Raw genomic sequence first — 13,315 nt, 5'->3', positions numbered from 1 at the left:
CCATATTCACATTTCTTTCCACTATTTCCTGAGATTTAGGCTGCTATATTTTGTAGGCCTATTGGTCTACTTTATTATCGGTTACAATGCGATGGATGACATCATTATATAGCCTATAATACGCCAGTAGGCAGTTTTTTATTTTGAGGATGGGGATGAGTGAAAGGTACCTGTTTTGTTTTTCTTTTGTTTTCCACGTTAACCTACCCTCACTCTTCTCAGACGATCCAGCAATAAATGAATCACCTGTTGAAGTTGAACGACAATGGGTCTCCTGTTCTCAGGTGATTCAGTGATATAAAGGCGAGGGGTCAAAATGTGTTTCCATTTTCAAGACAAAGTAAAAAATACTTTTTTAAATATAATGAGGAAAGCTACTACTGCAACCTGTGGGTGGCGATAATGGACCCGTAGACTAGCCTATGATTTTGGATGCGTTTCATTTGGCTAATCCAATCGCCTGCCAGTCACAGAGGCTTTAATCCAATCAGGTCTGCTTTCAACACATGTTCGTAGAAAAAAAAGATTCATAACAAATGTGTGCGGACACTCAAGCAACAAACTGCTAGACGTGCTTGTACTCTATTGTTCGTTGTCTGACTGTCTGCGATTTGGTTGTCTCTAAAATGCGGCTTTCGATTTAACTTTGAATGTGTTTGATATGAGTAAGTATTTATGATATAGTAGGCTACTGTAGGTTACTGAAAGTATTATATAAAGTATTATAAAGTCGACAGATAGCCTATAGGCATAATAGAGAAAAAGTGTATGCTGCCTGCGGTCCTTCATGCGCAAGAGAGATCCTTTATGCGCTATTTGGAACCAATTCGACTATGGAATACAAGTAACGATCAGATTAATTTCGAAAAACATGACTATAACTAGATTTGTCCTGGGGATCCACAATAGGCTATTCACACATTTAATTTCGGATAGAATAAGTTAATTTGGCTTGGAGATTGGGTTGTGACGCAGTTACTACGGCTCGTAACTTCATGCCAACTGTTTTTCCCTACTAGAAATGCTGCAATCAGCACTTCTGTACAAACAATGGAGGTACGTGGAGAGGAAGAAGAAGGAACGGCCGACTCAAAAACTTGGATAGACTGGACACTGGACTCGACCCTGCGGGATATTTAGCCATGCGCGTTCTGTTTTATTAGCCTACGTTTTCTAGAAATTATGGCAGTTTTAGATTTTAGATTCTAGGAGAGGAAATCTCCAACAAATAATGACAATGCACGGACAAAATAATAAAAAATAGCCTAACTCTGATACTCGATCTATCCTACAGACCACACAATCGGTCCAATGTCTCGACCACTCTAATTGAGAGAGGGAAAAGCGGAGAGTCGCATCCGGGTGGTGGAGCAGCCTCCCGTGCCGAACCGTCTGACATCCCCCAGTCCTGCGAAGGGGACCAGCAGTCACGGGGAGGAATAATGGTTCCGAATAGTCTGCTTGGTTTCCAGTCGAGGTCGCCGGTGTTCAGAACACTGTCCAGGGGCTCCAGTGGATATTTTTCGTTCGACAGCGATTCTATTCCAAGCTCCCCGATATTGAAAGATAACAAGTCGACACAGACTCCGAGCCCATCTAGCCAAGTCATTACCCACGCACTGCAGCGCATGTCTCAGGCACTGGAGACCCGGCGAGATTATGGTAAGGCACGCACCCTTGCTGGTGTCGCACAGGTTGTTACTCACAATCCAGAGCGCTGGCTTCGAGGTGGGCAGGTACATGGCATGGCGCACATGATAAACTCTTTACGCGCAAAAATGATGTGCGCTGCCCTTGTGGCAATCAGAAAGTGCACTTTTTTTATACACTTAACTCACACCAGTTGACGACATCCTCTGACTATTCCAATGTACTAAGGACCATTGGTTCTGTAGCGTATTCATTGATATGGGGGGAGGATGGCGGGCTATTATGCACGGATGCGTCTTGGTTTATTGCGCGCTAATTGTCCCTTGGGTGGTTTGTAATGTCTATAGTTATATTTATTTAAATACCGTAGTCATTACGATATCTGTATGGGTCGAGCATCTTTAATAACGTGACCATGAGCCAATAGTTGGATTTAACCTCAGCAGGAAGTTTTTTTAGATCAGTATCTGCCCTCCGTTTACTGAGTTGTCATAACAAGCCACCAAGGAGTGTGCGTGTGTGCGTGATAGCAAAACATGCGTGCACATGTGTTTAACGGCACCTGTGCTTGCACACAGACTTACACTCAATCTCAATAACATTCCGTGACAAAGCCAGTGGCCATAGAAGACAAGCAAAAGGAAATACACAGGGATAAACATGCACTGCTATTTGTCCCCTTAGTGCATAATAGATGTGATTGAGCAGCCTAATTCACCTGTGTACTTTTATTTGACCACATGTAGTGAGTTGGAGTAGAGGCCACATGTAGTGAGTTGGAGTAGAGGCCACATGTAGAGACCACATGTAGTGAGTTGGAGTAGAGTCCACATGTAGTGAGTTGGAGTAGAGGCCACATGTAGTGAGTTGGAGTAGAGGCCACATGTAGTGAGTTGGAGTAGAGATCACATGTAGTGAGTTGGAGTAGAGACCACATGTAGTGAGTTGGAGTAGAGACCACATGTAGTGAGTTGGAGTAGAGGCCACATGTAGTGAGTTGGAGTAGAGGCCAGTCAGAATAGACCTCTGTATCTTTTGTCAACAGCAAACAGGGCTTCCTCCCTGCTCATTCTCCTTAGGAGCCGGCTGATATGAGGGACAGATACATCTCTATCTGTAGTGTTTCACACACATCTCTAATCCCAAAGAGACTACACTTAAAGGAAAACTCCACCCAAAAACAATCTTTTGGTATTTGTTTAATTAGACCATAGTCCAAAATGTTGTGCATGTCAGCAATCAAGTTTTCAAGATATATAACTTTCAAAATACAGAAATACAGCCAGTATGATGCATTCTGCTACCACTACTAAAATATATTTTTGGGATAGAATTTTCCTTTAATGGGTACACTCTTAGAAAAAAAAGTGCTATCTAAAACCTAAAAGGGTTCTTCGGCTGTCCCCATAGGAGAACACTTTGAAGAACCCATTTTGGAATCACGTAGAACCCGTTTGGGTTCTATATAGAAGGCTTTCCACACAGGGTTCTACTTGGAATCAAAAAGGTTTCTCCTATGGGGACAGTCGAATAACCCTTTTGGAACCCTTTTTCTAAGAGGGTAGAGAACAACAACTTTTCTATCTCTGATGTTGGGAAGCCAATGAACTGGGCCCCACTCAGAGCCATTTCTTAAGATAAAGTCTGAAGAGTATGTTTGTGGAGAATATCATCAATGTTCTCCAGTTTTAGTACCACCGCCTGTTATTGCCTGACGGAGGCAGACGCTGTGGAGGAATTATTTACCTGTTTTTTTTACTCAGACATTTTATTTTCTGACTATCAGATATGATTGATCCTAGCACACATATAGAAAATCACAAGTGTGGTGTAGTATCTGGTAGTCTATATCAGGGTTCCCCAACTGGCCCGTGGGTGGTTTATATTTGGCCCCCCAAGTTTTCTGAGCAAGAAATAATAAAAGGAAATCAGCTCAGAGTGATTTTATACAAATGTAAGCAAGGTTTGAAATGATTATGTTTTAGTCAAACATTATATCTGTTTGGGCTTCTTGTGGTCAATTTGGCGTCTACAAATTATTTGTAATTATGTTTTCCATCCACTCAAGAAAAAATTGTCCCGCAGCTGAATCTAGTTGATGCCTTTGGTGCATTAAATTACATTTAGATTTTGACAACTTTTCTTGAGGTTTCTTGACAAATAGCCTTTATAACGCACTCATAAGATTGTCATAAGATAACAAAAGGTAACATTTCATAACAATAGTCCTACACTCATCATGGGAAATGCTGTGGTGATGCATGATGCATGTCATGAATTGTCACTGTGGTGTGTGTTATTGTTGTCTCTTTTATGACAGTGATATAAAGCCATTATGCCAGGCTACTTGCAGTAAAGGGTTTCCATATTAACATATAGTACAACTGATATTGCAGGGGCCCTGAGGGATATGAGAAATATTAGACATATGGTTCATGACACGTGAGTCATAACAAGAGATCAGAACACATTCATATTGACAACTAAACCACACTATAGGAACCACTTAGCACGTCAGAAGAGAGTCATACTGGACTCTTCTTAGTACTGTTGTAGCTTGGTCTTTGTTATTAGATTGTGTGCCAATGAGTTCTGAGAGCCATTTGTTCTTTGTCCCCCAGACGTGTGGCCCAACCCCCTCCGGCCCAATAGAGCACGCCCACCACCGACTGCGGGGGACATGCGGCCAGAGATACTAATCGGTCAGGAGCTTCAGCGCATTGGAGATGAATTTAACAACCTCTTCATACATGGGGTGAGTAGTTACACCAGCACTGAGACTTGCAGTCTACTATACACTTACAGAGGGAGGAGCCTAAAAAGAGACCCATATATCCTGATGATACGTCATTTCTGGGGGGAAAACAATGAATTAAACCATCACTTTCAGGGAATTGTTAGCTTCAGTTCAAATATCTCTAAGTGAGTTAGTGGCTGTCAACCACTCTCAAAGGATACGATACACAAAAACAATTATATCAGGATCATTATGATCACAGTAGTCGCTGCAGGACAAGGGAAAGTTCATCTTCCCATTAGATAGTGTCAATTATTTAAGCGTTTTCGCAGACCTGCTGCCGAAATCATAATAATATAATATAATAATATGCCATTTAGCAGACGCTTTTATCCAAAGCAACTTACAGTCGTGTGCATATATTTTTACATATGGGTGGTCCCGGGGATCGAACCCACTACCCTGGCATTACAAGCGCCATGCTCTACCAATTGAGCTACGATGACAGCATCGTTGAAGAAAATGCTTGTGCAGCCATCAGAGTTGGTTTCTTTCTCTTGCTACTTGCACATTACATTTCTGGAGGTTGCATCACCTTATTTACAAACCATATCAAGGACTGCACTGTATCAAATGGAGCTGATAAGGTGCACAGCTCAACATGTGCCATTCTAGATGATTTCTATTTGTGTCCTTGACCTAGCATAGACACATTCTGTGCTCTCATTTCTTATGTACTGAGGACACTCTGGCTTTAGAACATTATTTATAATACAATGCATATGAATAATATGTTGTTACCAAAATAATAGTATTTGTATACCTTAATCATTTTCAGTGAGCTCACTATGGCATATGCCGTGGAGGGTCATATTATGACTCTTGGCCTGCTATACATGTGTGAATATCACGTATCAGCTGTTACACGACCGGCCTAATGTTCAAAGACACCCCCAGCAGGAGGCTGTCTGTTCAGTACAGACATGAAAAGGTTTTGTGAGGTCATGGAGAGGGAAAGAAGGAGAGAGGGAGAGAGAGAGGCTACATGAAAAGTGCAATACTGTTCATATAAACGTGTTATTGCAGGTTTTCAGTTAATTTATGTATATCACGAAGCTCATCTGCATTTCCTGCAGTGCAGGAAAATTCTCAGCAACAAAAGAGTGATCAAATGAAGATCCTACATCTGTAGCTACAGGACAGGCTCTTTGTAGCTAAAACAATCTCTGTCAGGTGGGGATTAATCTTACCCTGGGTTACCCATTTCCTGGTTAATTCCATAACTCTGTCCAGATCTTACACTTGAACACCAATCATACTCAAAGAGCTTTGTTGGGTTAATTTTTGGAGGGAATTTTTAGTTTATAGAGAATGTTCCATTCTTGTCACTCTCCATCTGAGCAGTCTTGAATTGGCTGAAATGAAAGACCCATAAAATGTTTTTTAACATTTACGTAATTTAGAAGACGCTCTTTTCCAGAGCAACTTATAGGAGCAAATAGGGTTAAGTGCCTTACTCAAAGGAACAACAAAATATTTTTTCACCTAGTCGGCTCAGGGGTTCAAACCAGCGACCTTGCTGCCCCACATCTGTTTGAAAGCTGTTGATAATGCATGTTGCATGCATTTCAGGGAGTTTCGATGTGACTGTGCATGGAATTTGTTGACTGTTTTTCTTGCCAGTCCATAACCCCGGGATGTTCCTGTCATGGACGTCGTGTAGATTTGTATCTGTTTTCTTCATCGCCATCCCCAAGGGCCACTTCCTGGTACCCATAAAAGGGGAAGGTTTGTCTGTATAATCAAAAAGATGAACTGATGACTGGACTTTGTATTTGCTCACTAAAAAAACAGAAATATTTATTTCTAATGAGTGCATGAGCATTTGCTGTGAATAATGTGTTACTAATGGCTCAGGGTGTCGGAGGAGAAATACATATTGACACACCTTTCAACAGGTGAGGCTGTTGAAACACACATTCTAGAACAGAACAGGGTGTGTGTGTGTGTGTCTATGTGCCATGTTCTGGTCTCAGGTGTTTGGTTGACGTCAGAGAGGAATTCTGCAAGACTGTCTCTTTCTAGAATCTAGAGCTGTCTCATATGTCTCCCATCTGTCACAATTGTCTATTAAATAACTTTATACAGGTTATTACGTTGTGTGTTACTGCCAAGTGCAGGTGTTTCATACAGTTCTATGTATAGGTTTTCAACTGCCAATAACTGTCATAATGCTTGTATCTGGATGAGCCATATTACTTCCTAGCTAGTGACTATAAAGTGAGTCATTTCATTGTAGACAAAGTGTTTGTGTGTTTTACGGTGTCACGTAAGGTGAATCAAAAAACCTCCTGCACACTTTGTTTACTGATCCACAGGTCTGTGTCATCTGTCAAACTTCCTAGTTCTTCCTTCTGATTGGCTCTATGGCCTCTGGCCACCCACACAACTGACCAGTGACCTACATTACACTAGCGATGACCAGGTTTTGTTTTGCTACACACACACACACACACACCATTCCTTCTCTGCCTAAAAGCCATCATGAAAAATACTAATTAAGGCTGTCTGAGTGTGCAATCAAGGTCAATGAGGCCAAGGCCAGAGGTTTGAGACTGGCAGGAGGAAGGGTCAGGTTACAGGGATGGTGCAGTGTAGCTGGTTGGTGAGTGAGTGGTTGTGTTGCAGCATAGCAGGACTACGTGACTGCTCAGCTTTATTATGCCTACCCTGCGGTTAAGGCTCTCAGGGAGCCCACTGTGGGCTCTAATTATCCACTGGTCCGCCTTTACAGGCCTCACTCACCCAGCGCCATGGAGACACACTCAGTCCAGCTCCGGCCCTCCAGACCTGATCTTTGTCATCTTCTCCCAGGGTCAGTTTGAACCAAGGCTCCAAAGGTTGTCATGCTTTGTGTGAGGCGCTGGAAAGAACTTCTGAGTGGAGTTGGTCCACTGTTAAGTCTTTGAGTGTGTTGCGGCTTTGGGTGTCTCAGTACTCGCTTTCTCTGGTTCAGGGTTTGCACTTTTGGAGCTATTCCATTGGTTCCATTGCACCAGGCCAGCTCAATCAAGCACAGCTAAAGTATTTGGAAGAAATCCAAGTACTATTTGAGCCCAGGTCTGGTGAGACGTCTCTCCAGTGGTGAATATAGTAGTGTGAGACATAAGGACAAGCACCCTGCTAATGCAAAGCAGATGTCTGGCCACAGAAACATGTTGTTATTCTAAGATAACTAAGGTCTGCATTTTGCCACTCAAATTATCTGAGCATTCACATGGCAGCTCACTTCTTTGTGGAGTTTCTATCTTGTTTTTAAATTGTTACGCAAAGGGATTTTCATTAGGAAGCAGTGACGGCCCATCTTATTTGTGACGCAATATTATTTTGGTTTAGGACCTGCAGTCTTTGTCTTGTAGAACAAGGGAGAGAGAAGTTTGTCTGTTTGGGAACTATTTTAAGCAGCTACGTAATAGCTTTTTTAATCAAATAAAAGCACATTCGCTGAGTGTAAGTGACTACTTTGTTTTTCCTCAGCAATTGCAGGCAGACATCTGCGAACGTATTAGCGAGTCACTTTAATTGCATGTCTTCTACTTCAAATTGTGGCTGCTCTCCCAGTTTGTTCGAATTGTTTTTCAGTGTTCTTCTGGCCTTGGACGTTTTTGTTAAGCTTGCATGTGGTGTTGCAGATTTCACTCTGCGTTCTCTCACATCAGATCAATTGTCAGAGAGAGATTGGCCAGTCAGCATGTGGTACCTGAAAATCACACAGTTTGGGAACAGAAACAGCTGAATACTCAGGCCCTGATCCATTAGACTTGAGACTAGATTGAAAAGTGTTAATGTTTTGTAATATTGTACCAATTAGCTGTTTGTGGGCATGGGTGCGAAACTGTCAGTGTGTGTATTCAGTGAATTTGTGTATTAACGTCATCACTGCCAAAAACCTGATTCTTAAAGGGAAAGATAAATTGATCCCATTTTTAAGGAAAGTAGCAAGTACAGTACAAAATCCCTTTAATAATATATTATTAAAGGGATCATTCACCTGTTGATTTGCCTTTTTCCAGCCTCTCATGTTGCATGCCTCAGGGTGTGAAGTGCCGTGTGATTACATAATGTGTGTACTAGCTATATAATGCAATACAAAATGCAACATTGAGTCACAATACTCTAATACACACCAGAGAGGTTTTACCCTCAGACTCAATGGCCAAATATCTGGATCAAGTCTATGTGTATACCCTGTGTTGAAACCACTGCCTGGAACGGTTCAATTAGTCAAGCTTACAGTAAGTACAGACATCTTTCTTATTCTATTAAAATCTCAGTAAAACAAAGTGCTGAGTAAAGGGTTTGAATACTTATGTAAATAAGGTATTTCTGTTTTATAATTTTTTAATAAATGTGCTAAAATTTCTAAAAACCTGTTTTCACTTTGTCATTATGGGGTATTGTGTGTAGATTGCTGAGTTTTTATTGTATTTTTTAAATCCATTTTAGAATAAGGCTGTAACGTAACAAAATGTGGGAAAAATGAAGGGGTCTGAATACTTTCTGAATGCACTGTATGTTCTAATCAAACAACCTTTCAACAGCTTGTTTTAAGTTCTTGTTAAATCTTTCAGGGCAATCATTTATATCTAGCCAAACCATCGGCCTGCCATTTCTTTCATGAACTCATCATGTTTGGCCCGAAGGTGAATGGGGTCTTGCAAGGTTGCCAGTTCTGCTCTAAGTCTCTCTTACAGAGGGGTTAATGCACTTCAATTTAAGTCCACTTCCTCATCACCTGTTTCCTCAGACACTATTCACAGTCACTCCAGGCTTTTGTGGTTCTTGGCATGACTCATTTAAACTAAAACAAAGTGTTGATATCCCCCATTCATTTGTTCCTAAATGTCTGCACTGTATGGCTCCCTGCCAAGCTGCTCTGAATCCACACACATGCAGTGATTCACTAATGGAGTGATGCCTCAGTCATACTTCAGCATAGTTCCTGTCAGAAACATAGTTTCTGGTAAAAGTAGAACTCAGACTTGGTGTTTCCTCTGTCCCCTCTGCCAAAGAGGCCACAGGGGAAATGACCAGCGCTTATCGCAAAAGCCCTGCCAATCTAGTGACCTCAGGCCAGCGTGAAGGCCGGGCCAAGACAGCCACCTGTTTTCACCTCCCCTTTGCCAAGTCTGCAGAGGTAATTGTCTGTGAGGAGGGAGTAGTCTATCCATCCCCCATTATTAGGACCCCATGAGCTGGCCAAGTCTAAGTGCACTGCTAAAAACCTAATAGAATGGCTCACAATCTTCCCTAATCTCTCAATTCATCTCACAGGAAAAATTTCCCTATTTGTGTTTAGGTCATCAAGTGCCTCTTCCATCTGAAGCTGAAGTAGCTGACCTAATAGAATGGCTTTTATGACCGTGCTGCTGCCCTGTTTTTCTCATTAAGAAATATGACTCATGTTGTAAACCTGGTATGTTCGTGTGTGAGGGTTGAGTTCAGCCCAAGGCTCTAGTGTGGTGGTTTGCAGGGCCTCTGCCCAACACAGCAATGTTGACACAGAGATCCAAAGAGCAGAGCATCAACAATCCATTGAGAGGGTAAATACATTTACTCTGGTTGCTCATTTAATGCTCAATTGTGTTTGTATAATTCAATACTGTGTACACATAATTAACAAACACACGTACTGTACACAAGCGCATCCTGGCACAGTTTCACTGGAGCACAAACACATGTAAGAACGTTTCATTTGTTTGCCTGGGCTAAGTGTGGAGTGAACCCACTGATCCTGACACCTGGAGAGGGACCATGGGTTTGGGGTGAGGTGGGGCAGGATGTTGAGTTGTGTTGGCCTGCTTCCTGTGTTTGTTAGGGTTGCATGTGTGTCATGAAAGGACTGGCACACCGACCACAGTTGAGCTCAGCCGTGTCCAGTATTATCAGCTAACCTCAGCTGTCTGTCTTCGACACACAGCAGGGGTCTTTATGGTGCAGCCAAGACCCCCCATGGGTTCACTGAGGATAAATCTGTTTATTAGTGCTAGTTGTTTGAATCATATGTCTGGAGGTGAATGGTGCTTTTTACACTGTGTGTTGTGGCAATAATGTTGAATGCTCTATGTTTGTGGAGTATGTTTAGTGGTTATACTGTATGTACAAGAGTATGTGTATGTAACACGGCTCCTTTCTCTGTGTCCTCCACAGCGCCTTGCAGGCAGAAACGGTCAGGTTGCCCAGGGAAACCTGCAGCAGATGCACCAAGAGCCCACCTTCCTACTGTGGATGGGTGTTCTGATTGGACGACTATTACAGATAATCCTGCGGAGAAGATGATGGACAGACAGAAGGCCCAATCCCATCCTCTGGAGCACCCAGCAGACACATACTGTAGAACCTGGGAGACTTCTGTTAAAGACCCATTACATAAATGAATATGTAAAATTGTCACATTTTCAAAATGGACTCTCCTTCATATGTGGACCTTTACAACTTTGTCTTGATGGTTTCTGACCTTGAATGGCCTCAAGATTCCCTGATCCAGCATAAATTGGGATAGGGAATTTGTAAAGCTTTGGGAATACTTTCTTTTGAAATTCTACAACACCTGGAATTTTGCACCTATGTTTCCTGCGCGGATTTGGAAAGCTGAGCCTAATCAAAGAACCAAAGATGGAGTGTCCTGTTGTGGAGCGCTCACAGGGATAATGCTGTGTGGATAATGCTTTGTGGAGGTTACATGTACCTTGTACAGCTTATTTTTTTCTAAAACTACTGCGCTGTTTTCTTTTTCTTGCAGTTATGTATTTTTCACCTCTGTATTTAATTTGTTTGTTTCTATGTGTTTGTGAGTTTACCCATTGGTCAGATGTGTAGAGTCTGCGCTGTGTCTGTTCCTCCTGGTCCTCATGGCAACTCACTGTTTCCCTCCCAAAACTAATCTGCAAATGTAGTTTGATGCAGTCAGTCCCATGGCCGGTTCCATGGACCCAGATTAAGTCTGTTTAATGGAGAGTCTCCATTGAAAGTGTTTTTTTAAGTCCAGGAGTAGTTTTAGACAACAGTTGAGTGTGCACTTCAATTGTCTTTATTAACCCTTTAGGTATTAACCTCGAGCAATAACTGAAGATGCAATTTCAGTCAAGCCAGATATAAAATATTAAATTAAATTATATGTAAGCACCATTTTTTGATGTATTGCCTTTCTAAACATATTCAGTATTAAGAGCAATAGCATGGATGTTAGTAGTCATTGTGAGAACAGAAAAAAAACATTGATAGCAACTACAATGCCTAAAATAATGATATATAATTAAATCAAAGTAGATCTACATGAATTAGGGCAAACAATGTAACTTCTTGAAACAACGTATTTTACTGTTATCTCACTTGTTTCCCCCGCCCTTATCAGCTGTCAAACATCATTCTTGTTATCATTTAGCCTTTGGCTCGGACCTGCTGTTGTCAGTGCTTTGTTAGCCCAGTTGACAGCCAAGTCCAGTGCAGTGTTGCTAGGTCATTAAAAGCTCATAGAAGCTTTGCTGGAAGAGAACCAAACTATGAGCCAACATTAGCCAGAGGAACAGGTATAGAGAGCCAATGGATTCAATACAGGTTTGAATGGGTGGGATCACTCGCAGTGCTTGAGAACTTAGATGGATAGATAGTGAGAAAAACCACCAAGCATTCTTGACAAAATTCTTGAAACATTTTTGTATTTCTGATCTGTGGTAGTATGAATGTGTTTTTTAAGAAAGTGAAGTAGGGTTACTTTGGATGTTTCATGTTAAATGTGACCACATTCTGCACCATGGGTTTTAAATTGTATGTGTCCCCTCATGTGACCCAAAGATTGATTATACTGTCATTTTGCTGGTTGGTTCCTATTGTAAAGTACAGTATAGGTGTGGTTCAGTCCAACTACCTTGGTCACCCTTTTGATTCCAATGCCTCCCATCTGTCAGTCTGTTGGTATTTGATGTGAAAACTCATTCCACACCCACAGTTCAATAAACATTATCCAGGAAATTGCATGTTGACAGTATAAAATGTAATGATAAAAGCATATCTTTAAAATAACATAGCACTTACAGCTCATTCAAGGTTTTATGTGGCAAAAATCTGCCTTTTGGATTTATTAAAAAAAATGTTTTGCTGACCGTGGAGATGAAATATAAGGTTGATGGTATTGGTTGATGACAGTTCTGCAAACCCAATTTTGAGAAGTGCATCATGTGTACCATTCTGTCATGTTTTTCTTGGCACCAACATTTTACTGCTCTGCCATGTTCTATATCTTGTATGACTGTCTTTTCTTTTTTGGTGTTGCCAAATGAAACCAAAAACCTCATTTCAAAGTACTGTATCTCAGAAGGGTTTATGTAGTCGTGTCTAGAGACGCTTTCCAAGAGAACAACTGAAAGCTGAACTGTCACCTTCTGAAACTGATATGGAAACTTCTCCGACAGTCAGCCAATGGTTCCATGTACTCTAGATATACAGTGGGGAAAAAAGTATTTAGTCAGCCACCAATTGTGCAAGTTCTCCCACTTAAAAAGATGAGAGAGGCCTGTAATTTTCATCATAGGTACACGTCAACTATGACAGACAAAATTAGATTTTTTTTCTCCAAAATATCACATTGTAGGATTTTTTATGAATTTATTTGCAAATGATGGTGGAAAATAAGTATTTGGTCAATAACAAAAGTTTCTCAATACTTTGTTATATACCCTTTGTTGGCAATGACACAGGTCAAACATTTTCTGTAAGTCTTCACAAGGTTTTCAGTGATGTTTTGCAGTGATGTTTTGGGGCTGTCGCTGGGCAACACAGACTTTCAACTCCCTCCAAAGATTTTCTATGGGGTTGAGATCTGGAGACTGGCTAGGCCACTCCAGGACCTTGAAATGCTTCTTACGAAGC

At 41.4% G+C, this 13,315-nt stretch overlaps 1 protein-coding gene across 1 annotated transcript; it reads left to right on the top strand.

The window, feature by feature from the left end:
- The first annotated feature begins 683 nt into the window (after window positions 1-683).
- bcl2l11 (BCL2 like 11) lies at window positions 684-12,946 on the top strand. The gene is made up of 3 exons (XM_084153740.1): window positions 684-1,662; window positions 4,272-4,405; window positions 10,598-12,946. The coding sequence occupies exons 1-3, from the start codon at window positions 1,443-1,445 to the stop codon at window positions 10,724-10,726; spliced, it is 483 nt and encodes a 160-aa protein (XP_084009866.1). The 5' UTR covers window positions 684-1,442; the 3' UTR covers window positions 10,727-12,946.
- Window positions 12,947-13,315: the final 369 nt, after the last annotated feature.

Source organism: Coregonus lavaretus (assembly GCF_964263955.1).
Source record: "Coregonus lavaretus genome assembly, chromosome: 36".
In the NCBI taxonomy this organism is placed as follows: domain Eukaryota; kingdom Metazoa; phylum Chordata; class Actinopteri; order Salmoniformes; family Salmonidae; genus Coregonus; species Coregonus lavaretus.
Note: the sequence above shows the minus strand (reverse complement) of the source record. Positions and strands in the feature narration are given on the sequence as shown.